This window comes from Chrysemys picta, chromosome 10 (assembly GCF_011386835.1).
Source record: "Chrysemys picta bellii isolate R12L10 chromosome 10, ASM1138683v2, whole genome shotgun sequence".
Lineage (NCBI taxonomy): Eukaryota > Metazoa > Chordata > Testudines > Emydidae > Chrysemys > Chrysemys picta.
The window spans coordinates 78,994,989-79,019,256 of record NC_088800.1 but is presented as its reverse complement, the minus strand read 5'-3'; the positions used below and the strand labels follow the sequence as shown (position 1 = coordinate 79,019,256).

The following is a 24,268-nucleotide window of genomic DNA, read 5'->3' as shown; positions in this document are numbered from 1 at the left end:
AAAACAAACCGCTGGCTGATTCCTTTATAGTTTTCAACAGTAAATGCCAAATAAATAAATAAAATAAAATCTTGCTTTCTACTTTTGCATATGGCAAATGTTTGGAATGTCTGGAGCTGCCTACCTCTGCTGCAAGCTTTTTGTCCTCAAACAGGCATGTTTTATAATAGCCTAATAGAGGAACTGTCCTGTAAGCACCAAGGAGGAGATTTGGGGGATTTAGGTGCATGAGGCATTTAGGTGCACAAGTCCTAGTGACTCTCCGTAAGGCTTGTGTGCCTAAATTGCTTAGGTGGTTTTGAACATTTTCTCCCCCAAATGACTTGGTAGACCTGGAGTTACTTTGACACGGGTAATATGAGCTGAGATGATCTTAGTTGAAAGCTAGCCCCGGTGTTTGTTCTACTCTTCTCTATTTTAGTTTCTTATAAGATGCCCATGAGCATAGAAGTCTGGAAAGAACATGTTTCATTATCACTCTATGTTGTGCCTTAGGCGCTCGGATGGAAATAAGACCATATCTTATTTTGTATTTTGCAGAAAGCCATGATTTTTGGATGGGCTGAACACCCATCACTCCATTTAAAGTCAATAAGGGCTCTGAGTTCTCAGCACATTGCAAACTGGAGCCTTTCCTGCACTACCAGCACAACAGTGAAATGACCATGCTCGGAGCCTCTTTGTATGCAGGGTTTTTGCCGCCCCAAGCGGCGCAAAAAAAAAAAAAAAAAGCTGCGATCGCGATCTGCGGTGGCAATTCGGCGGGAGGTCCTTTGCTCTGAGCGGGAGTGGGGGACCGTCCGCCGAATTGCCGCCGAATAGTTGGACGTGCCGCCCCTCTCCAGAGTGGCTGCCCCAAGCACCTACTTGGCAAGCTGGTGCCTGGAGCCGGCCCTATTTGTATGGATGAAACACATTTTGCTCTGAAGTTTTTGGCCTCTGGAACTAGAGAAGCTGAGTTTGCATAGGGCGTTCTACAAAAAGAACACAAAAGTTGCTGCGCTATAAACAATGTAGTTAAAATTCAGATGGGCACTTTAAAAAGCACATATGGTTTTAGCTGCCTAAGTTTGGGGCTTGAAGGAATGCTTTCTGCAGTTGGAAGTGTTATGAAGTTGTATAGGTAGGTGCTGTAGGTAGTTTTGCACTGATGAGATTAGCTGGGAAAATACACAGCTATCTGCATGTTCTAAATCAGGGGTCGGCAACGTTTGGCACGCGGCTCGCCAGGATAAGCACCCTAGCGGGCCGGGCCAGTTTATTTATCTACTGACGCGGCAGGTTTGGCCGATCATGGCCCACCCTGGCCGTGGTTTGCCGTCCTGGGCCAATGGGGGCGGCGAGAAGCGGCGCGGGCAAGGGATGTGCTGGACGCGGCTTCCCGCCGCCGCCATTGGCATAGGACGGTGACCCGCGGTCAGTGGGGGCCGCGTTCGGCCGAACCTGCCATATCAGCAGGTAAATAAACTGGCCCGGCCCGCTAGGGTGCTTACCGTGGCAAGCCGCGTGCCAAATGTTGCCGACCCTTGTTCTAAATGATTCTTACATAAAAGTTATTTTCTCTCTCTCACTCTCATCTGTCAGTGGAGTCTTTTGGGCAGACTCTTAGGGCAGGTCTACACTAGAAAGTTAGGTTTATCTAGCTACGTCACTCAGGGGTGTGAAAAATTCACACCCATCAGAGATGTAGTTAAGCTGATCTAAGTCCCAGTGTTGACACCATTAGGTCGGAAGAATTCTTCTGTTGATTTAGCTACTGCCTCTCAGGGAGGTGGATTTACTAGAGCGACAGAAGAGGGTCTACACTATAGCGCTAGAGTGGAACAGTTGCAGCAGCTAGTGTAGACATACACAGAGCTGCATCAATTTTTCTTCTGTCCTTTTCCAGAATCCCTTTGTCATGCTCCAGCAATCTATTGCTAGTGAGGACTGATTGGGCTTTCCTAGGTAGAGTTGGGCAGGAAACAATTTTCCCATCCCTCAAGGTTTTTTGATGTTTAAAGTTTTTTTTTCTGTCCCAAAACAGAATGAAAAGTCAAAATCTCAAATTTTTGTGAACCGATTTAAAAAAAAATTGCATTTGGGTCAGTCAATATGTTTTGTTTTGATTTTGATCATTTAAAAAAATGTTTAACCTTTTTTGTAAAAATTAAAATTTCAGAATGAGAAGTCATTTCAAGTAGATACATTGAACCTTTTTTTTAATGCCCAAATGGGATGTTTTGACAGTCTTGAAACTTTCTTCAAATAATGTTCAAACTGGGAGATTTACGTAACCAGCCCTTTCCTGCAAATAGTTTCAATGAATCAACACTTCCCAATGAAAAAAAAGGTTGTTGGAAAATTACTCACCATCTCTGATCCTAAGGGCTTGTGAAAGTTGGTCCTCAATCAGCCAGTTAGGGTCACTTTTGAATGACCTGAGATTTACTCTCCTCATGGCTTGAGCCCGTTGCTACAGCAATGCTCCTGAGAAATGTTATTTTCTAGAGAATGCCAAACTCGGTTTTTAAATCAGAACTGACGGTCAGGTTCTAAATCGAGGGAAGAAGAACGGTCTTGTGGATTATTATTATTTAACATTTCTATGGCACTACATGATAATTCATGAGTTCTGGGTTCTAATTCCATCTCTGCCACAGACTTCCTGTGTGGCCTTGGGCAAGAATCCCTGTGCCTCAGTTTTCCCATTTGTGAGATGGAGGAAAATAGTATTTCCCTATCTCAAAGGGATGTAGGAAGAATAAATTCATTAACATTTGATGCGCTTAGATGCTGTGATGAACCTCATAGATAAGTCAACACAAACCACAAAATACAACAAACAGAGCCCCCAAGATTATATATATTTCAAGCTAAATACTGCATTCTTTTAACTGACAAGACACTGCAAATTAAACTCCCGCGGCCGGCCCGGGCTAGCTGACTCGGCTCGGGCGGTGTGGCTGTAGAATTGCGGTGTAGGTGTTCAGGCGCGGGCTGTAGGGTCCCGGAGCCCAGGCTACAGCCTGAGCCTGAGTGTCTGCACCACAGTTTTACAGCCCCGCAGCCCAAGCCCCAGAAGCCTGAATCAGCTGATACAGGCCAGCCCCGGGTGTTTAATTGCAGTGTTGACATACCCTGAATGTCTCTCTGCCCTATTTCCTCATCTGTAAAATGGGGATGATAAAACCTCCTTTCTCCAACCCTCTCTCTGCCGTGTGTATGTAGACTGTAAACTCAGGGGCAAGCACTGTCCTTTACTCTGTATCTGTACAGCGCCTAGCACGATGGGGCCTGATTTTGGCTGTGGTGTTAGGGGCTGCTGTAATCACACATTTAGTCCATAAATCCATCTGTGTTCACACCAGGCCTGGAGCTGAGCGTCAGTTTGTGTGTGTGTAGTGGGGGATTCACCCCCTTTCTAATACTCTGCTGCACACATTCCTGTGGAGAACTTTCCCTCACTGCAGTGGACCAATCCCATTGCTCAGTGCTTTGGGGCTGACACCCTCTTTTTATTTGACCATCTATCTGTTTTTGCCATTATTAATTGCCTGCCTGAGGGAGAGACATTTCAGGGAGCCCGTTGCTCTTGGATGCTGCTGCTACTCCAGCAGGGAAAGTCACCTCTCTGCCTTGGAGCAGGAGGGGAAAGGGGCAAGGTTTTTTTCCTCTCTGTTTCTTGCTTTGTTTCTTTCTGTGCCGAATCACTGCAAAGGTAAATGCTATTACAGATTCAGGGGAGACTGTCTGACTCAGGATTGGAAATGAGATATTACCCAGGAGAGGAAAGCGTGGTCCAGTGCTTATAGCTGCAGACTGGGAGTCACTAGTTCTGAGTTAGAGCCACTGACCTTGCACAAGTCATGTAATCTTTCTGTGCCTCAGTTGCCTCATCCACTTCACCCCAGGCAGGGATGGGGAGGGGCCTGTGAGTTAATAGGGAAAGGTGTCTGCCTCCCTGCCCCCTTTTGCCCTGGGTGCACAAATGACTCTTGTAAGGGGCAGGCTAGTGATGTGAGCGGTACGGGGAAGGTGATAAGGGAGGACAGGGCATGAGAAGGGGCATCAGTAAGGCTGTATGGGAGCAGAGAAAGGGGATCCCACTGAGGCTAGAGCTGGGTGTGATATGTGCACCTGTGCAGACTGAATGGGAGAAGGCAGAGAGATTATACCTTGGAGAAGTTCCCACCGCTCACAAAAAACAATAAGACCAGAAGGTGACCTCTTCCATTAGCAGCAAGGGCGCTTTCCCATCCTGGGCTGGAAGATAGTTTGGAGTCTGTCCAGTGCCGACAGAGGATCTTTCTGATAACGTTAGCGCTCTTCTTGGATATTATGAAAGACCTGACAGAAATAGCATCGTCCACAGGAGGCGAAGTGGCCCTGTCGATCGGGCACATGTCTCAGTCTCAACCCTACTCTGATGATTATTTACTGTATGAATTTAGGTAAGTCCCCTGGCATCTCTTTGCCTCTATTACAACAGTGGTTCTCAACTAGGGGTACACATACTTCTGGGGGGATGTGGAGGTCTTCCAGGGGGTGCATCAACTCATCTAGACATTTTCCTAGTTTTACAACAGGCTCCATAAAAAGCACTTGCGAAGTCAGTACAGACCAAAATTTCATACAGACAATGACTTGTTTATACTGCTCTATGTACTGTACACTGAAATGTAAGTACCATATTTATATTCCAATCGATTTATTTTATAATTATATGGTAAAAATGAGAAAGTGAGCCACTTTTCAGTAATAATGAGCTGTGACACTTCTGTATTTTTATGTCTGGTTTTGTAAGCCAAGTAGTTTTTAAGTGAGGTAAAACTTGGGGGTATGCAAGACTAACCAGACTCCTGAAAGGGGTATAGTAGTCTGGAAAGGTTGAGAGCCACTATAGTACAGTATTAATAAAAGAGGGATAATGAGGCCTCGCCATCGTTGTGAAGTGCTCTGAGATCTGTGGAGGAGATATGCTAACTGTGGTTAATGATGATGATTGATGTCTGCCTCAGAGGGAGGGTTACGAGGTCCTTGAATGGAAAGCGCTCCCAGAGTGCAAAGTAGTAGTGATAATGTAACAGCAGTGCTAATTGGCTCTGTAGAACCTTTCGCCTGTAGGCTGCCATTTCACGGCCAGTCCAGGATACTAGTAACAACCTCGCTTAGTCACTATCTGATGTCTGCTCAGTGTCTGCAGCAAAATGAGCTTCATGGGCTCAGGCCCCAAGTATCCACATTAAACCCATAGGGCCATCACAACTGGCCCTGCTTGACGGTGTTGTTGACAGCCTCAGCAGAGGCCCGGGACTGAATGGGGGATGTAGACTTAGGTGGTACATTCCTGTTAGGTTTGATGCACAGCAGTAGAGTGGAGGAAGCTTGTCCTGATGCTGTCTGTGCTGTACCTGTTTTGGGATAAAGAGATGCCTGCGGTTTCCAGGGTTGTCAGCCCAGCACTTTTCTCCAGCAGTAATGTCACACGCTGTTATCTCAGAGTGTAGGTCAAGTAGGAGGAGTGTGGAGACAAATAAAACTCCAAATTCTGCCTTGTGTCCAGTGGAACAAATGCTCCTTCCATGCTTGCCCTTGATACATTCGCTCTTGGCATCATTGAGCTATTTAGCTACAAAGTGTTGTTGGGACTTTTATTGAAATCTCTTAAATCTAGGGAAGCATGTGTCCGGCAGTAACTCACATATTCACAGTTGCAATTGTGTGTCCATTCACGCATCCGGATAGTCACACTATGCTTGGTAGGAATGATCATGTTATAAATCAACTGTTGGTTTAAAGTTGATAATTTATATAACAATATGTATCCAGATTTTTAAACAATAGTCTATGAGAATGGGTGAGAGGTTCTTGGAGGGGAAAAATTCACATCGCAGGCCTACCAGAGACTGCTCCTGATTTGTCCACCTACTGTAGGGTGATTCATAAAGTTAGGATCAGCACCTTAGGATATTTCTAGCTGTGCTTAGCCTTGATGTAGCTGTAGTTGTGCTTAGCCTTGATGTAGATGCATAAGATGCTTTTCTCTTGCCAGATGTCTCTTGCCAGATCTCACTCGAGTCCTAAATGTGAGAATGATTTTAAAAATAAATCTTGTATTTAAAAGTAGAGCTGCAAAATCTAAACTGAGACGTAGACAAGCCGAGAAAATCTGTGCCAAATTCCTCCCCTAACTGGCCATGGCAAGCATTCAGCAAAGAAATTTTCCTGTGAGGTACCACCCAGTCTGCCACACATCACCGCGTCCTGGTTTGGTAATGCAGGCAGCCCTCGTTTGGGACCACTGGAGAATAGCTGATATACAACAAGGATTTCATTTGTCCTTTGGTTGCATCGGGAAGTGGTGTCAGTGATGCTACAGAATAATGCACTTTGGAATGTCCTTAGTGAACCAGGAAGTACCAGAAGATTTGGTGGGGTGGAGGGGAGAGAAGTTTTTAGAAAGGTTAATCACAACTTGTTTTTTCTAGTGCCTGTTAGCAGGGGCATTCAGCAGAGAGCTGCAGGCTTACCTTAATTTTCACCTGAGCTTTGCATTTCACCTTTAAAAGTTGAATTGATTCATAACTTGTAAGTGAATGGAACTCCTGAGACCTTGGCTACTAACCAAGAAGGTCTCTGTGATGCTTCTCGGGGCACGCAGGGCTGTGAGTCACAGTATTGCCACCCGCCTCCAGCACAAGGGAGTCTTGCCTTTGCCAGCTGGGTGTTAGCTCCCTAACACAACCAGCTTGTCAGCCACTCAAGCAGTGTCCTCTGGCCTATACCAGCCCTGCCTTTGCCCTGAGGGTTGACAAGAGATTCACCCTAGCCATTGACTCCCTTCAAAGTGTCTCCCTGCAGTATTCAGCCCCGATCTCTGGATACCCACCAAAACCCCAGATCCTCTCTTCCCAGCAGAACAGTGTTCCTCAGTTTACCAGTTTTACCTTAGCCTGCCGCTCCTGTATCACACTCAGCACTTGAGTTCAATTATAGTAAAAGAAAAGGGAGTATATTTAGGAAAGACTAGAGTTTCAAATAGAGCAAGTGTGAGTGATGGAAACAAATGGTTGCATATAAAACGCACACTAGGGCCTACGCTTATTAATAGCTACCTTTCCTGTCTAATAAAGAAGATTCTTACCCCAAAGTTCAGTCTTCTGCAGCATTTGCTAGCCACAAGGAGCTACTCTCCGCTCCTCAATGAATGCATCCAGAGTGTCTTTCTCCACCTTGCGATATACTGCATCAGTCTTTTGTCTTTATTCACAGACAGGGCGATCCCTTCACTGTCTTGCTGTTCCTTTCCCCTTCCAAGTGGTTTTGATGGTTAGTCTGTCTTTTGTGGTTTTCCATTGACTTTTCTTGGTTGGTGCACCAGTGGACAATTGAGCAATATATTATGTGATCGGCTACCCAGGGATTATACGTCACAGTTCCCTGGCGACTCACTTTCACTCCAAGATCATAAGGCCAAAATGTTCACATTACTCCTTAAATATCACCCAGATACACATCTCACAATGATTACGAGTATCGATAAATTAAAAGCTTTCACATGTGCTACCCTCCATAGATAAATACCATGAAAGCGGTGTATTATGTGTAGTGAGTTTGTCAGGTCTAAAACAGGAGTTGGTTGTAAAGAACAGTAAACCCTTTGCCAATTGGCACCAGTGAGCCTCCGTGTCACAATCTCCTCTTGTGTTCTTAGTGTAACGAAATTGCTGGGCTCTGCTTTTCTCTCACCCCGAGAACATCTGCAGGGAAGCATGTGCTTGGGTAGCCAGGAGAGACATCCATTGATCTATAAACTGAGGATGCACCAGATCAAATTCCTAGGGACAAATTCATCTCTGGAGTAATTCCACTGATTTCAGGGATGATGGATGAATTTGGCTCCTGCTGTCCTGTGTCACAACTCGCAGCATCATTCCTGCACTCTTCTTGCCATTCCAGAGATGACCGCATGTCCCCTCTGGGCCACAGTCCAGGCATGGGATCTTGGAGTCACTCCTGCTCCAGTTTGTTTGAAGGTTTCTGCTCATGTGCTTGCTATTATCTGTTTCCCCACAGGGCTTTAAAACGCTGATTTGCCTTTTTTGTTTCTGTTCACTCTGCAGCTGTGTCCCATGACGACCTCCCCCGCCATGTTCTATGGATCTTCGTCCGCCATGTCCCCACCTTCCAAAAACAAGCTCAAGCGTCAGAGCCGGATATTCTCTCAGGTCTTGTACCGGACGCTGAGCTATAAGGACCGCAGCTCGGTGTCGGCTTTCCCCCTTGCAAGCAGCGATGACCCAGCTGAACTTTCCACTCAGGTTTCAGCCCCTGGGGTCCTGAAGATATTTGGGGGCAACATCTGCGCGGGCACCAACTACAAGAGCGTCCTTGCCACTGGGAGCTCGAGTGCGCGGGAGCTGGTGAAGGAGGCGCTGGAGCGCTATGGGCTGAGCAAGGTGGACGCCGGCCACTATGTGCTGTGTGATGTCATTGGGATGTTCAGCGGCTCTGGGAAGCAGTGGCAAACGGAAGGGTTGCGAGTCCTCGGTGATAATGAGAAGCCCCTTCTGATTCAGGACCTGTGGAAGCCCAAGGAAGGGTTCTCCCGGCGTTTGGAGCTACGGAAGAGATCTGAGGTGGAGGAGCTGGCTGCGAGGGACGTAGACACGATCACGGCAGGTAAGAGACTAGCGGAGAGCTACGTATAAATGCTGAACTGAGCAAGGGCTGTGGCGTGAGCTCTCGGCTCTTAAAGTGGAGGATTTGCCCCTGTCTTGTGCCAGACCAGTGATGGTTTTATAGCCTGTAGGGGGCACCGAATCTCATATTTTAGACATTGAGTGCAGATCCTTAGCTAAGGTAAACAGGTGCTCTCCAGTGGCACCTTAAAGACTAACAGATTTATTTGGGCATAAGCTTTTGTGGGTAAAAAACCCTCTTGGTATCGACACCTCCTCATCAATTATTGGGAGTGGACCACATCCACCCTGATTGAATTGGCTCTGTCAACACTGGTTCTCCACTTGTAAGGTAACTCCCTTCTCTTCATGTGTCAGTATATTTATGCCTGCATTGGTAATTTTCACTCCGTGCATCTGAAGAAGTGGGTTTTTTACCCACGAAAGCTTATGCTCAAATAAACCTGTTAGTCTTTAAGGTGCCACCGGACTCCTCGTTGTTTTTGTGGATACAGACTAACAAGGCTACCCCCTGACACTTGAGGCCTACCTCTGTTATCCTCAGTGTGTGTAAATGGCCCTGGTGGCATTAGCATTAATCCACTTTATTACTTCCCACCCCCCTTTTTCTTCACATCAGTGAAGCTATGACAATTTACAGCAGCTGAGGATCTGGCCCTGGGAGCATTGTAGACAGGGCCGGCTCTAGGCACCAGCAAAACAAGCTGGTGCTTGGGGCGGCACATTTTTAGGGGCGGCATTCTGGCGTGGGCCATGCCGCCCCTAAAAATGTGCCCCGGCTGCCCTAACTCACCTCCGCTGCTGGCGCTCACGCGCCGCTGCTCACCTTCCCTCCCAGGCTCTCAAACCCGGGAGGGAGAGGGAGATCCCGAGCGGCCGCGGCGTGCAAAACAGCTGATTCGCACGCCGCGGCCGCTTGGGATCTCCCCCTCCCTCCTGGGTTTGAGAGCCTGGGAGGGAGGGGGAGCAGCGGCGTGCGAATCAGCTGTTTCGCGTGCTGTGGCCGCTGGGGATCTCCCCCTCCCTCCCTCCCTCCTAGGCTTGAGAGCCTGGGGGGAGGAGGCAGGGCTGGGGATTTGGGGAAGGGATGGAGTTGAGGCGGGGCCGGGGGTGGGGTAAGAAAAAAACGGGGGGGGGGGGGAAAGGGCACGGCCAAAATTGTTTTTGCTTGAGGAGGCAAAAATCCTAGAGCTGGCCCTGATTGTAGATCTTTCCTGAGCTGGCGATAGTTTATATAATATTGCAATGTGATATTGTGTCTCTGCCCAGTCGCAATCTGATGCACTCTGGGCTTTGTCAAAGGGCCTTACAGAGGTGCCAGTTCAAGTGACCATCCCCCTGGGGGTCCAGAAGGCCTGATAGGTAGAGGAATCAGCCTGCCCTCTTGGACAGTGGAAATTTACTATCAGTTTTAGGGGTTCCGCTCCTTCTATGGGACCCAAAGCTGTGTTCCACAAGCTTCCCCTGCAGTCCCATGCAAGGGGAGTGCTGATGGTGGGACATGACCAGTGGATCCACGACTAAGGGGCATCCGTGTAGGGCATAGGCACAGCTGCCACAGAGCCAGCTGTAACCTGGAGGCTACAGTAACAGCCATACGAGCATGGGGGACCCTGTCTTATGCTGAGGATTCTCTTAGGCTTGGCACAGGGCCTAGGGTTTGACCCAGAGGAACTGAACTTATTAGGATATTAGGAAAAACGTTCTAATTTTAAGGATAGTTAAACACTGGAACAGGTAACGTTGGAGGTTGTGGAATCCCCGTTTTGGAGGTATTAAGAAAAGGTTAGACAAACTCCTGTCAGGGATGGTCGAGGTATACTTAGTCTTGCCTCGGTATGGGGGCCTGGACTAGATGACCTCTTGAGGTCCCTTCCAGCTCGGTGTCTCTATGATTCTATGGCAATGCTGAATCTCACCTTTAAATTGTATGTCAGCATTTTAGACTGTGCTTGTTTTCTGTCCCTCCGGTCATAGTTAAATTACATTATGATGCCATTTGGGAGCCTGCAGACTGTTTTGCTATTGGCTGAGTTCCCTGCCTCCCCTCTCCTCCATTCCCAAACAGGCTTTATCTTTATCAGGGGAAAAACCTGAACCTGCAAGTTGAGCACTTAGGAGCAATCAAATGAAATAAAGAGATAATGAGAGAAAACCAATGTGGGCCAAAACGTACTCTGCATTATTGCCCATGGCTCTCTGGGGCCCATGGCTGGACAGTGGACATTAATTGTGAATCAGTGGGTTTGTAAAAGACCCAAGTGCAATGTAACGAAGCTCTGATTTCCCTTCCTGAATTAACACCCCCTGCTGGGGTGTTGCCAGGGGGTTAAAATCAAACTTGTACTGTAATACAGTCATTGGATCACTGGAGTGTCGGAGCACCTGACCCCACATCATCTGAGATTACTCTGACTAGGAGATACAGGATGGATTCTAATGCTTGGTTGGTATCTTCTCTGTCTGCAATTCTCACAGCTGCTTTTGCAGAGGAGATATGATATAATTTCCTGTTATTGTCACTGTTACCCCAGCAGGATGTTATGTTATGGGGAGAGGTGCTAAGGAAAGGGTTAATGGTGAGTCCAAACACAGCCCTATTAGCCTGGGGCTGAGTATACACGTATGCAAGCTGACTGAACTGAGTGAGGTGGCAGAGATGTAATTGGAAGCAGAATTGGGCATCGTATGTGCTGGAAGCCCTTCATTGCACCTATAGGAACCCATGATAGTTTGGTCTGGGTACAGAAGCACAGTTGTATGGACTTCCAGGCTTGGTGTTATGTGAGGTTTCTATCCAAGCCCGTTTTTGTTTTTAAAAACTGAAGTGGTGGCTATCAGAAGAGAGTGGCAGTTATACCAGAATATCATGAAGAATCCGCTTAGCCAGGTGGCAAAGTCCATCTCTCTTCATAAGAGGCGAGAGAGGATATCCTCACTACCAAGCATTGCTGCTCAGGTACCATGGAGGTGAGGGGGCCAGATGCTATCAGTACCTAGCTATATTTCCACCATTTTAATCATATGCATGGGATACTACGGATGATAGCAAAATCTATAACCCAGTGGTTCTCACCCTATTTACCATTGTGGGATGGATATGCAGCTCTCTACGTGTTACGTGGACGGCATCCACACAATATTTAGTACCTGTACGGCCCTGAGGATATCACATAGGCCGTAGCTATGTGCTGATTGGGCTGTAAGCAGCTCGTGGGCTGCAGGTTGAGAACCGCTGCTATAACCGCTAACGGAGAAGGAATTAACAGCCTGCTGCATCCACTGCTGAAGGGAATTTGGACGCTTTCCATTGGTTTTAACTGAAGTTGGATCAGGCCCAAACTGAACGAGTAAAGGAAATTCAGAGGGAAGCCGGCGGCTATTTGCTTCACCGTGAGGTGCAGGTGTTTCAGGACGCATTGCTCGGCTTCTGTATAGTCCTGGGCAGGCTCCCAGGTTTCAGGAAACCCATAAGTGTTGCATGGTGCTATAAACGCAACCCTTTCCTAGCTGCAGTATCCACCATGGCAGGAGTCCATTCTCTCTGAATAGGTAGAGGCCAGGCTTTCCAGAACCTCAGGATAATGTTTCTTTGGCAGTCTTTAAGCAAGTCTTAATCCATTTTATCTCCCCTTTAAAAAGTAAACAGGATAACTGAGCTGGGAAACCAAGCACACAAAAGGGAGGATACACGACTGCTAGTGTGTCCTTGGGATGCAGCTCATTTACCATGCAAAATCAAACCATATGGATGGGAGATTTGGGGTATCTTGTGTAACAACCGTGTAAGGCACGTCTTGCAACTGGGTTCAGATGGGAGGACCCCTGCCCCTACAGAGAGCCCCAGGAAAGACAATGGGGCTTCACGTGGATTGCAGGGGTCTGCTCCAGTTGCAAAATTGGGACACAGATTGGTGCTTTTAAGCGTTTATGCTGTCCCGTGCAGCCAGTGCCTAGCTTTGAAGCAACATAGCTCTAGACATGCTTCCCTAGACGTCTTGCCTTTGGAATTCAGTACCGTGCTCTAGGTTGGCACTTACTCTTATGTTAACCTGGCTGTAAGAGCCACTCTGCATTAAAGTTCTCTGCTCTGAAAAGTGACTGTAAAGGTGGGAGCTCCTTGCTCCCATTTGAACCCTCCCAGTTTCACAGCAAACCACTACCCTGAGTGTGGGTTTTCAACCAGTTTTGCACCCACCTTATGGTAATTTCTTTTAGACCACTTTTCCCTAGTTTGCTTATGAGAATGTCATGTGGGATTGTGTCAAAAGCCTTACAAAAATCAAGATATAGCACATGTACTGCTCCCCACCATCCAGTTCTGGCATTTCCTAAATTTCGACTGCTTGATTTTGCAACCTTAAGGGTATTTTGACATAGTTTTTCTGCGTTATCTCCTAGGTTTTTTAAAAAAAATAGCAAACTGATACCCCTTCCCTGAAATCCCATCATACTGAATTATATTAACACCCACATGGGTCATCAGCAGACTTGGGACCTTTAGATCCACTGCACAGACCTCTGCCATTCGAACTAACAGAGTAAACTGATAGCAGTAGTAGGTTGTCATCCTCTAGCTGGACCAGCCACTAGAGGGAGGCATGAAACACATACTTTGCCAGTGGTTTTCACAGATATTTGTTTTCAGCAGAGGAATGGTGAGACTCAGAAATCTTCCATTCCATTATGGAGGGGGGAGTGTGCTCTAATGGTCACTGACTATTCTGCCCTGTCTCCTCCAGTCGGTCCCAGTACTATGTCTCCTGCACACCTCCCCAGCTCCTTGCCCCAGGCTCCCCCTCCAGGCTTCTTGCCCAATCAGCAGGGCCGGCTCCAGACACCAGCCTGGCAAGCAGATGCTTGGGGCGGCCGCTCCGGAGGGGGGTGGCACGTCCAGGTATTCGGCGGCAATTCGGCGGACGGTCTCTCACTCCCGCTTTTTTTTTTTTTTGGCTGCTTGGGGCGGCCAAAACCCTGGAGCCGGCCCTGCCAATCAGTCTTGCTTCCCCCACCCCCTAGCCTGTGACTTCTCTTCAGATTTCAGTCTCCCTTCCTCCTACTGGACTCCTCAGCAGATTTCATTCTCTCCCTTCCCCATCTCCCCTGGGCTCCTTGGGGGGAAGGAATAGCTCAGTGGTTTCGGCATTGGCCTTCTAAACCCAGGGTTGTGAGTTCAATCCTTGAGGGGGCCATTTAGGGATCTGGGGCAAAATCAATACTTGGTCCTGCTAGTGAAGGCAGGGGGCTAGACTCACTGACCTTTCAAGGTCCCTTCCAGTTTTAGGAGATAGGACATATCCATTAATTAAAAAAAAAAACTGAAGTGATATCTGTACATTGAAAGAATAACAGGTTTCTTTCCAGCCTTGTGCATATTATCAACGCCAAGAACTTCTTGCCAAGTGGAAATAAGTAAGGGAGGCCACAGCTAGGCAGACAGTGTTTATGCACACTTTACAACTCCACAAACAAAACAGTGCCATGGTTCATGAACTATCTGCATTGCCTGAAGGAGCTCGCAGCTTTGCTGAGGAAAACATGAGGGAAACTGTGTCTAGGTTGCACCTTAGCTTACATTATTTTTTTAAGCCACCATCAGTTCTTCACCACCAATGGTTTGTTAAAATTGCAACCCTGAAATTCCAAGCTCAGATTAAATCGCTCAGGTCATTGTCATGAGTCTGAAGGCAGCTTGGTTTGTTTTATTTTCATTGCTCCAGCCTCCAGGTTCTTCTCTTTCCCGATCCAGGGTTAATTCCCCTCTGAGCTTGCTTCAGGGCAGAGGCAGGGCTGGGACTAGTTAAATCTTTCCCAGGAGGCTGGTATTTAGGAACAGTGTCACATGAAGAGCCCAGTGCTAAAATAAAGACAATACTTATCCGCATATGTCCTGTGGTCGGTGTTGGAGTGGCATGTCAGACAGCCTGGCTTTCATCAAGGGCAGAGACAGGAGAGTAGGAGCAGTTAAAATAGACAGGAACGTGTGTTTTTACCACATGGCTTGTGGTACCTGAGGTATCTCAAGGCACTGTATAAGGCACCATGTTGAGGCAAACGTGATAATCATAATGCACAGCCCGGTAGGTCATCTATTAGAATCTGCTTTTGCTTTATTGCCAAAGAGAGCATTGGTCAAAATGCCTGAGTTCTCCCTTCCAGGCCCCGTAAGGGAGCCCAGGTGAAAGTTTCTCTGCTTTGCTTTGTGAATGAAATCTCCCAGGACTGTGTCCCAAGCTCAAGGCCGAGCTGTTTGCTGCTGTGTTTTCCCCATTGCCAGTATCGCCTCTTCCATGGCTACCAGTTTCTTCTTTTCCCACAGCCCCAGGTTGCAGCTGCTCTGTGTCAGGAGTGAGGGGGCGAGGGAGTGCTGGAACTTGTTCCAGGTCTCCTCAGGCGGCGGTGTTTGGAAATGATGCCATGCAGAGAGAGGGCTGTGCCCAGCGTGGAGATAAATGCAGGCGCTATTAATGTACAGTCTGTGGGGGTGGCAGGGAGTTACGGGGAGGTTGTTTGTAATGTCGCTTGGCTTATGTGAAAGATGCAAGAGAGAGTGAGGGAGAGCATGGGAACTAACGGAAGCCATTCACCAGGCTGAAGCCTTGGGAAGGCGACGGGCTCATCTTGCTGCTGCTTGGAGACCTGGGCTCGAGGCTGGAAGATCCAGGATCTGCTGCTTTATTTGCTCCTGTCCCCTTACCAGCCGTTGCACAACAGCATTGAAGTCTTGGAGGAAACTCCTCCCCGGCATCAGGAATTGTGCTGTGACGAGATGTCTTGGTAGTAAGGGCTAGAATTTAAAGCCAAGATGCTAGAGGGGAAATAGAATGCTAGAACAAAGAGGGTTTTTTTTCTTGACCTGCCACCTGGACTGGCCCTAATTCTCCGAGTCACTAGAGGTCTCCCATGACGTCGGACAAATGGGCTAATGATACAGCAGTTGGTGGCTGTGTCTGACAGGGGACTTCCGCTGAGGTCTAGCTCATTGATTTCCCCCCACTCGTGATCTATAATGGTCATCCTTTCACACGCTGAAAATGCAGTGGAGTCAACCAAATAGCTGAAATGTAGTGGTGAGTGTCTTCATAGAATATCAGGGTTGGAAGGGACCTCAGGAGGTCATCTAGTCCAACCCCCTGCTCAAAGCAGGACCAATCCCCAGACAGATTTTTTCCCCCAGATCCCTAAATGACCCCCCTCAAGGACTGAACTCACAACCCTGGGTTTAGCAGGCCAGTGCTCAAACCACTGAGGTATCCCTCCCCCACTTGACTCTGAGATCTCCTGTAAAATGGCACACTTTGCTGATTATCCTGCAGGCAGGCTCTGTTTAACTGGCCAAAGCAGACCTCTTGATTTGTGTTCACAGTTATTTTTTGTCTCTCTACTCTCCCTCCAAGTGTCCCTAACCCACAACTGCCATGTGGCTCCATCTCAGACACCTGCACTCTGGGACACACCTGAGAAGGATCTGGAGGATGAGGCTGGGTTAGGAAATCTGGGTCGGATGGGAGTTTTGGTTCCACTTGTCCTCCTTCTTTCAAGTCACCAAGCAGTGGCCAGGACTAGTGGGTGAACTCATTTAACCCTGCTACTGATATAGGGCCAAATTCTTGGTTGGTGTAAATTGGCACAGTTCCAGTGAGGTCCGGGGCACCACACCACACCAATTTATGCCAGCAGAGAATTTGTCCCATAACATGAGGCCTGCTGGGAAGTGAGCAAGCTTCTTCTGTAACACAAGCAGTCAGAAAACAAGGAACTCCAGCATGGGATCTGAGTGCAGATTTCCTGCTTGCTAGTAACACAGGCTGTCTAGCTTCTTGAGCCCTCCTTCGTGTTCCAGATGTGCTAAGCTGCGTCTGCAGATCTAGCGGGAGCCAGGCAGCAGTAGCAGCCCCACTCCTATCCTCTAACGCCCCCCTCACTGCCCATGCTCATTTGGCTCCTCTCCCAGTCCTGTGCATGACATTTCACATTTGCATGAGACAGGATTCGACAAGCTTGTGTTTTCCTTGGTGACTCACTTATTTTGCTCTAAACATACATGAGGGAGGCAGGAACCTGGGACAACATTTGTAATTGTGACTATTTTTTTTTTAAATTGCTTCTACATCCTTGATGGGCCAAAATGCTCCTCCCATTCCACCAGCTTATGACTGCCTCCTTCCCAAACGTCGTGTCCACTGTCCTCCTTGCTAAATGCGATCGGGCACTGTCCCTAACTGAGCACACTTTTCTCCGCATGTCCATCATAAGAGGCTGGAACCAAAAATCCTTTGTGCATTACTTGGCATTTATCAGCGTTGAATTTCATCTGCCATTTTGTTGCCCAGTCACCCGGTTTTGTGAGATCCCTTTACAGTCTCTTTTGGACTTAACGATCTTGAGTAGTTTTGTATCATCTGCAAATTTTGCCTCCTCACTGTTCACCTCTTTTTCCAGATCATTTATGAATATATTGAACAGGACTTGTCCCAGTACAGACCCCTGGGGACACCACTATTGGCCTCTCTCCATTCTGAAAACTGCTATGACACTAGGATGTCCCATGTTCATTATTTTTAATGGGAAGATTTGCATGACACCACGGTGGGAGAGCTGTGGTGCTGGAAGCTGGCTTTGACCTCTGGCTGGCGGCATTTAGCACGTCAAAAAAATATGTGTTGTGACATTAGCGTGCTGCATGAATACCCCCTGCTGATTCATCTCTGACATTAGATTTGGAGCATCTGCTTGTGTTAGCCGTCCTTTGCCCAAGGATGAAAACCACATCACGCTGTCTTCTCTCCTGGAGGGAGCAGGCTTAGGGAGTGGAAGGGAAAGTTTAGGTCCCAGAATGATGCGATTTGGGTCCCCCAGACTCCTGTCAGGAATGGTCTGTAGTTCAGGGACATGCAGCAAAGCAGACCCATGCTGAGATGCTTTCAAGGTGTATAGGTGATCAATAAATTGTTGGGCGGGTCTTTAAAGGATGGGTTTGTGTGGACAACACATCTGCTGCCTTTGGTCACACACTGCCGTGTCACTATGTATATAGACACAAGCATGCCCGCCACACACTCCTTCCAAGGGCAGCTGGAAACTCCCCCTCTGCTGAGCTATTAGTGTGTAGAATAGGCTCTGGTTCCGTCTATGACCTAGCAGATAGCTTAAGAGTTTTATCTATTCGGTTATCCATTATCCTAATTAGTTTATTAGCGGCATCCCACTGTGGTGGGAGGGAGTTGTTCACCGTTCAAGCCACTAATTAGTGCCCAGGTTGTAAAGCTCTGTTTTACAACTGGGATAATGTCTTATGTTGTCTTTAGCCCTCTCGTCTCCTGTCTTCTATCACTCCTTCTTTGCTAGAGACCAGCCCTAAAGGCAGCTGACTTAGCGCCTGGGAGCTGACTAGCAGAGACGGATTTAAGGAACACTGCCCAAGGTGGACAGTGAGAACTGGAAACAACCAGTGGGACATCGATTCACATTGCCATGCTTGTCTGTTTACACATATTTGCCTTCTTGCCAACCAGCTCCATTTTCAAACCTTTCTTGAGGGTTTAGCTCCCACCAACCTTACTTACTCACACACACCTTGGGAGATTTAGGGATAAGACTATTATATTAAAGGGATGGTGCCAAGTAGTTTTTAGGCTCAAGCTTTGATTTACCATAACATGCTATTACTGAGGAAGAATTTCCTCGGGATTCTGAATTTCTCCTTTTTTTTTTTTTTAAACCCCACATTAACCCATCGTTGACAAATTAAAAAAAAAAAACATACTTGCTGTGCTTGCTGAAAACATCACTGAGTGCCCCCTGCTGTCTCGGCTGTCTAACACACTCTGCTTCCACAACGGTTGACCTATGTGACAACAAAGTTGACGACGCTCAGAAGTGTGCTCAGGAATTTAAAAAATAGACCGCTTTTGCAGGGGCACATTCTGCAGCCCGGAGGCCAGAGGAGCTCTGTGACCCAGCGGCAGCCCTGAGGCTAGAGGCGCTCGCTCTCCCTGCCACAGCCCTGGTGCTGGAGCAGTTCTGTGCCCTTGCCGATTATTGCGGGGGCATGCCCCTGCTTGCCCCCCCGCCCCCGTGCAAACTAATTTGGAAAAAACACTGTTATTCCAGAATAAGTGTGTCCATGCGTGAAGTGATTTCAGAATAGCTGCCCCTGAATAACTACTTGTGTAGACAAACCCTTAAAAATAATAGAATTAAATATCAGCTCAATCCCCTGATGGCCAACAAAGCTGAACCCCCTACAAAACGGAGCAGGTAACTCCCCGCAAATCTGCCCCCCATCAACCCTACTCTCTGCAGCAGCCCACTCACTGCCACGCAGGGTGCCTGGAAGGCCCAGACACTTGGGCAAAGCTTGATTCAAAGCCGAAGGCTCTGCTGCCAGCCCCTTGTCTCTTTCACATCAAGGCTGATCCAGCCGGAGTGTTTCTGCTGACTGCAGCTGTTTGGCCAGCAGAGCGAGGTGATCTCTCAGGCAGCAAGGCCCCAGGCCAGTTAGGGCTTTGTAGGTCAAGATTAACTTTTAAATTCAGTTTGGAAAGCTATAGGCAGCCAGTGCCTATCATGGAGCACAGGTGTCATGCACTACCATTGGGAAGTGCAATGTAATAAGTGGGTGACACATTCTGCACCAGCTTCAGCTTCTGGCTCGATATGGATAGCTCAGTGGTTTGAGCATTGGCCTGCTAAACCCAGGGTTGTGAGTTCAATCCTTGAGGGGGGTAAAATCTGTCTGGGGATTGGTTCCCCTTTGAGCAGGGGGTTGGACTAGATGACCTCCTGACGTCCCTTCCAACCCTAATATTCTATTAAGTATAGACCCATGGAGAATGTATTGCAGAAATCTAGTCTTGAGCTGACAAAGGCACAGAGTAAGGGCCTCCTCCAAGTGAAATAATCTCTGTCTCCTGGCCTGGTACAGATCGTTCAAAAGCATTCGTGGAAGCTGCTGTTATGTGGGGATCCAGAGATCCCATGTGGCACAGAATACCCCCAGGAGGAACCATAGTTAGGTCAATGTAATTCCTAGGGTAGATGTGGCTACAGTGATGAAAGAATTCCATATATGTAGCTACCACCTCCTGGAGAGATGGATTAACTGCATCCATGGAAACCCCCCTGCCATCAATGTAGAGAGCATCTACGCTAGAGTGCTGTATCTGTAGCACAGACATAGCCTCAGAAGGGGCCAACCACTCTCAACTCCAGTTGAAGCCAGTGTGAGCCACGAGGACTCAGCACACTTGAAAATCAGGACCTGTGTGTGCCAGTTTCCCAGTCTATAAAAGGGGATGATGCTTGTGTTGTTTTGAGAGAGAATAAACAAGTGCAGTATTGCCAGCTCCAAACTTTCAAAACTCCTGAGTTGGGCTCCAAAAAGCCCATGAGATTTAAAAAAAAAAACTGTAATAAATGTTGGGTTTGTTTTCTTTGCTTCTGGTTTCGGAGCCACTAGGGCACACTCGGGTTATGTTTTCAAGCTTCTCTCTGCACCCAGGAGGGCTAGAAAGCTACAATTCTCAGGAAATCGCTTGATTTCCTAGGAGCTGGGGCTGTCAATAAAACCGTAGCTGTCACAATAGCATTGCAAGTGTTGGCCACACTGAGTGTCTGTCCAGTGCTCTGAAGATGGAAAGTGCTGCAGAAGGTTCAATGCGGTCGTTAGTCCAGGTCATGATTCTTTGCCCTGTCCAAAAGCCCTAACGCACACATTGGCTATCCGGGTCCCTTCCAGACCCCCCTCGCTCCCGAGAATCTGTGTTTTCGTGTGGTATATAAAAGCAAACTGCCAGGCGCGCCCCTGAGCCTGGTGCCCTGGAGATGCCTGTCATACCAAGGGAGTGGGGGAACAGTACCAGAGGGTTAGAAAAATAACCCAGTTATAGAAGGACTTTGTTACGTTCAGGAAAAGAGCTGTGTTTATCTTTCCCTCGTGGCTCAGGAGTTAGAACAGAGCCTGTGACAGAGGCTCTAGCTAGAGTAAAAAGCAGCTTTTTCCTAGTTGATTTTGCTACACAAAGTAAATACAGAAGCTTCCTTTCCTCTAGATAAGAAAACTCTGAACATTCATGTCTCTGGTTGTGGGATGTGTGTGTGTGGAATCATTCAGGCAGACAGATTGCAATCTCTCCCAGGCCCCCCTTTCCACAGCCTGACCCCACAAGAGCAGCTCTTGGTTAGACAGAAAAGGGGCAGTTGGTTTTCTCCAGAGCCAAGCGCGCCGGCTTGTATCCCTGGGGAGAAGAGAAAGCCAGACCGAGGGTTGGCTCCTGCACTGCCCAGGTGCTGAGTGTTGGATGTATAAGAGCAAGGTAAAAAGTGCTGCGCAGGAGAAACACAAATCCGACACTAATGAGAGTACTGCCGCCAATCCACTCCTGGCCAATAGCAGGGATATGGCCTAAGATGGGGAGTGCAGAACTGGTGATCTCATGTGGGGCAGAGGATGCCCTGAAGGGACTAATGCAGGAAAGGGGCTTAACTTATCATTGGAGGTGTAATGTCTCCCCTTCTGCTCGCTGGCTAGAAAATCTTTATTGTTGCTTCACAGTGGGCTAAGGGTTGGGACTCCGGACAGCAAGACAATATTTCTCTGCCACATTTCTGTACACGTGCCAGGAGAGGGCTCCCATGCTGTTTCATACATCAGAGCAATGCAATCAAGTATTTTTTATGTTTTGTTTGTTCGTTCTCTCCATTTGGCCTTCTAGGTGAGGGTGTCCTGGCGCTAGGGAAGATGGGTTCTAATCCAGGCTCCGTCACGAGCGTCCTTGGGTAAACATGTCACCTCTTTGTGCCTGCACTTCCTCCTCTGTAAGCTGGGGATAACACTTACTGTTCAGGGGAGTCCTGTTTATAAAGCGCTTTGAGTTTCTATGGTACCTTCCCTCTGAGGATCCCAAAGTATTGTCTGTATCCTAACACATTACATTGACGGGCGATGCCGCTGCTGGATAGAATATTGCTCTTACTCACGTGTGATAATGTTGTCTTGTGTCTGCAACCTACACAGTATAAAATCCCTAATACTGCTGCACAGGGTTGAATGTTTCATAGGTTCTCAATAGCTCCTTGTTCTACCCTCTGAGAAACTGGAAAATAGCATTCCTTTCTCCGCTGTTTTTCTTTTTAACTGCCCCCACCCTTTCTTATATGCTTCCTTTTTTGTGCAGCAGTCTTGGAGTCCTGGGTGATGCCAGCAGAGCTCTGAGACTAGTTTGTTAGTGAAGTGTCTGCTGTAGATCCACAAAAGCATGAAATATTGTTTTTTGCGCAGTCCTAAGGCAAAGGCATCCACAGTTTGCCCAGCTGAGCGGCTGCATTGGCCAGTTGCCAGATTGCAATTATTCTAGACTCTCAGACTTTAAGGGTAGAAAGGGACCGTCATGATCATCTAGTCTGACCACCTGCACATCGCAGGCCACAGAACCTCCCCCGCCCACTCCTGTAATAGACTCCTAACCTCTGGCTGAGTTACTGACGTCCTCAAATCTTGATTTAAAGACTTCAAATCAGAGACTCCACCATTTACACTTGTTTAAACCTGCAAGTGACCCGTGCCCCGTGCTGTAGAGGAAGATGAAAAACCTCCAGGATCTTTACCAATCTGACCCAGGGGAAAATTCCTTCCCAACTCCAAATATGGAGATCAGTTAGACCGGTGGTCCCCAAACTGTGGGGTGCCGCCCCCAGGGGAACATGGAGGAACATTCAGGTGTGGAGGGAGCGCATCAGGCCTGGGCCAGCCATCATGGGGGGTGCAGAGAGAGTGCCACCCAGCCCTACTCTGCTCCCAGCTGCAGTACCAGCTCCCAACCCCACTCCCAGCCCCGGCCCTGGCTCTGGTCCTGGGCCCAGGCCCAGGCCCGCCTCCAGCCTCAGCCCCTGCCCAGGGCTGATTCCAGCTCCGGCCTCAGCCCCTGGCTGCGGCTCCGTTCCTGGTCCGGGCCCCAGACCTGCCTCCAGCCACGGCCCCAGCCTTGGCCCCCTTGCCCCTGTCGGTGTTCCCCGTCTTCCCCCTAAGCCATGGCCCCGGCTCCTGGGGGGGCGCACAGACAGGGGTAAGGGGGGGTGACCCTGAAAAGTTTGGGGACCACTGAATTATACCCTGAGCATGTGGGCAAGACCCACTAGCCAGACACCTGGGAAAGAATTCTCTGTTGTGACTCAGATCCCTCCTTGTCTAGTGTCCCATCACCAGCCATTGGAGATATTTGCTGCTAGCAGTCACTGATGGGCCACATGCCATTGTAGGCAGTCTCATCACATACCACCCCTCCATACACTAATCAAGCTCAGTCTTGAAGCCAGTTAGGTTTTTTGCCCCCCACTGCTCCCCTGGGAAGGCTATTCCAGAACTTCAGTCCTCTGATGGTTAGAAACCTTCGTCTAATTTCAAGCCTAAACTTCTTGATGGCCAGTTTATATCCATTTGTTCTTGTGTCCACATTGGTGCTTAACTTAAACTTAACCCCTCTTCCTCCCTGGTATTTATCCCTCTGATGTATTTATAGAGCACAATCATATTTCCCTTCAGCTTTCTTTTGGTTAGGCTAAACAAGCCAAGCTCCTTGAGTCTCCTCTCATAAGGTAGGTTTTCCATTCCTCGGATCATCCTAGTAGCTCTTCCCTGCACCTGTTCCAGGACGGAAGCACAGCCTATGGAGGCCACGTCCTAACCTGCGCTGCCCCATCTTGCTCTGAGATGGCAGCGGGCCGTGTTTCAGAACTCTCTAGGCTGTGTGGCCATCCCCTGTCCTAATCCTAAGGCATGTAAACAGTAGGGCTTATTTCTCCCCCGCCCTCGTCTACTTCATTTTCCCAGCAAAGGAGCGATAGTCTCAAAACAAACAAACAAAAAATGTGCTTCAGAACCCAGAGTCAGTTCCTCACCAAATAAGGAAGGTGGCATTTTGGGTCTAACCTCGAGAGTGTCCCTTTAAGCAGCCGACTGCTGAGTTTGCCTTTCCAGTTCAGAGTGCTGCTCTGTTCTGAACAGAGGGATATGGTTGGTGTCTCCCTGTGTGAGCTGGAGTTTGACTGAGTTCCTGCTGGGGAGAGCCTGTATTCTGCAGATGTCTGGCGTGTGGTCCAACAGCCCATAGAAGACTGCAGGAGGAATCCAGAAGATGGGGAGTCTTGCGCTTTGTTTTAACAACGCCGCTGTTGCTTTAAATTAAATTCTGCTGTTGCATTAATCCTGAAACAGAATTTTCGAGACCCCTTTATTCTCCTCCCATGTTAATCAACGAATGAGCCTGCAGCCGACCTTCCTGCTCCTGGGGACCCCGGATGAAAGGTCGGAGGATTCCAAACAGCATTCACAACTTCTGTTTTTCTTTTCCAGAACTTGCGCCCAATGGGTGATGTTTCCAGCATAGAGAGGGACTTGGGCACCCTGGCTTGTTTCCGCAGTGGGGAATCCAGTCGGGCTGAGCAGGATGGGTTTGGGTTTGGCCGTTTGATCCTATTTATACACTGGCTCTAGCCCCCATTTGTCTTCCTGACAGCTCTCCCGAATTGATGCTTGTGAACTTAATTACAGCTCTGCTCTGCAGCAGGCAGGCAGGCACGCTCTT

At 48.2% G+C, this 24,268-nt stretch overlaps 1 protein-coding gene across 4 annotated transcripts in view; it reads left to right on the top strand.

Moving 5' to 3' along the window:
• The window catches only part of RADIL (Rap associating with DIL domain), a 73,565-nt gene that overhangs the window by 6,000 nt on the left and 43,297 nt on the right, over positions 1 to 24,268 (top strand). For 3 of the 4 annotated variants that reach the window (XR_006175134.2, XM_042853124.2, XM_005289083.5), the window contains exon 3: positions 8,106 to 8,664. Coding sequence is in view for 3 of the 4 variants with exons in the window: in XM_042853124.2 (XP_042709058.2) it covers positions 8,115 to 8,664 (550 nt within the window). In the remaining variant the exon portion in view is untranslated. Of the gene's footprint in view, positions 1 to 8,105; positions 8,665 to 19,435; positions 23,989 to 24,268 lie in introns of those variants that run through there. The other variant, XM_065560146.1, reaches the window with a different exon arrangement.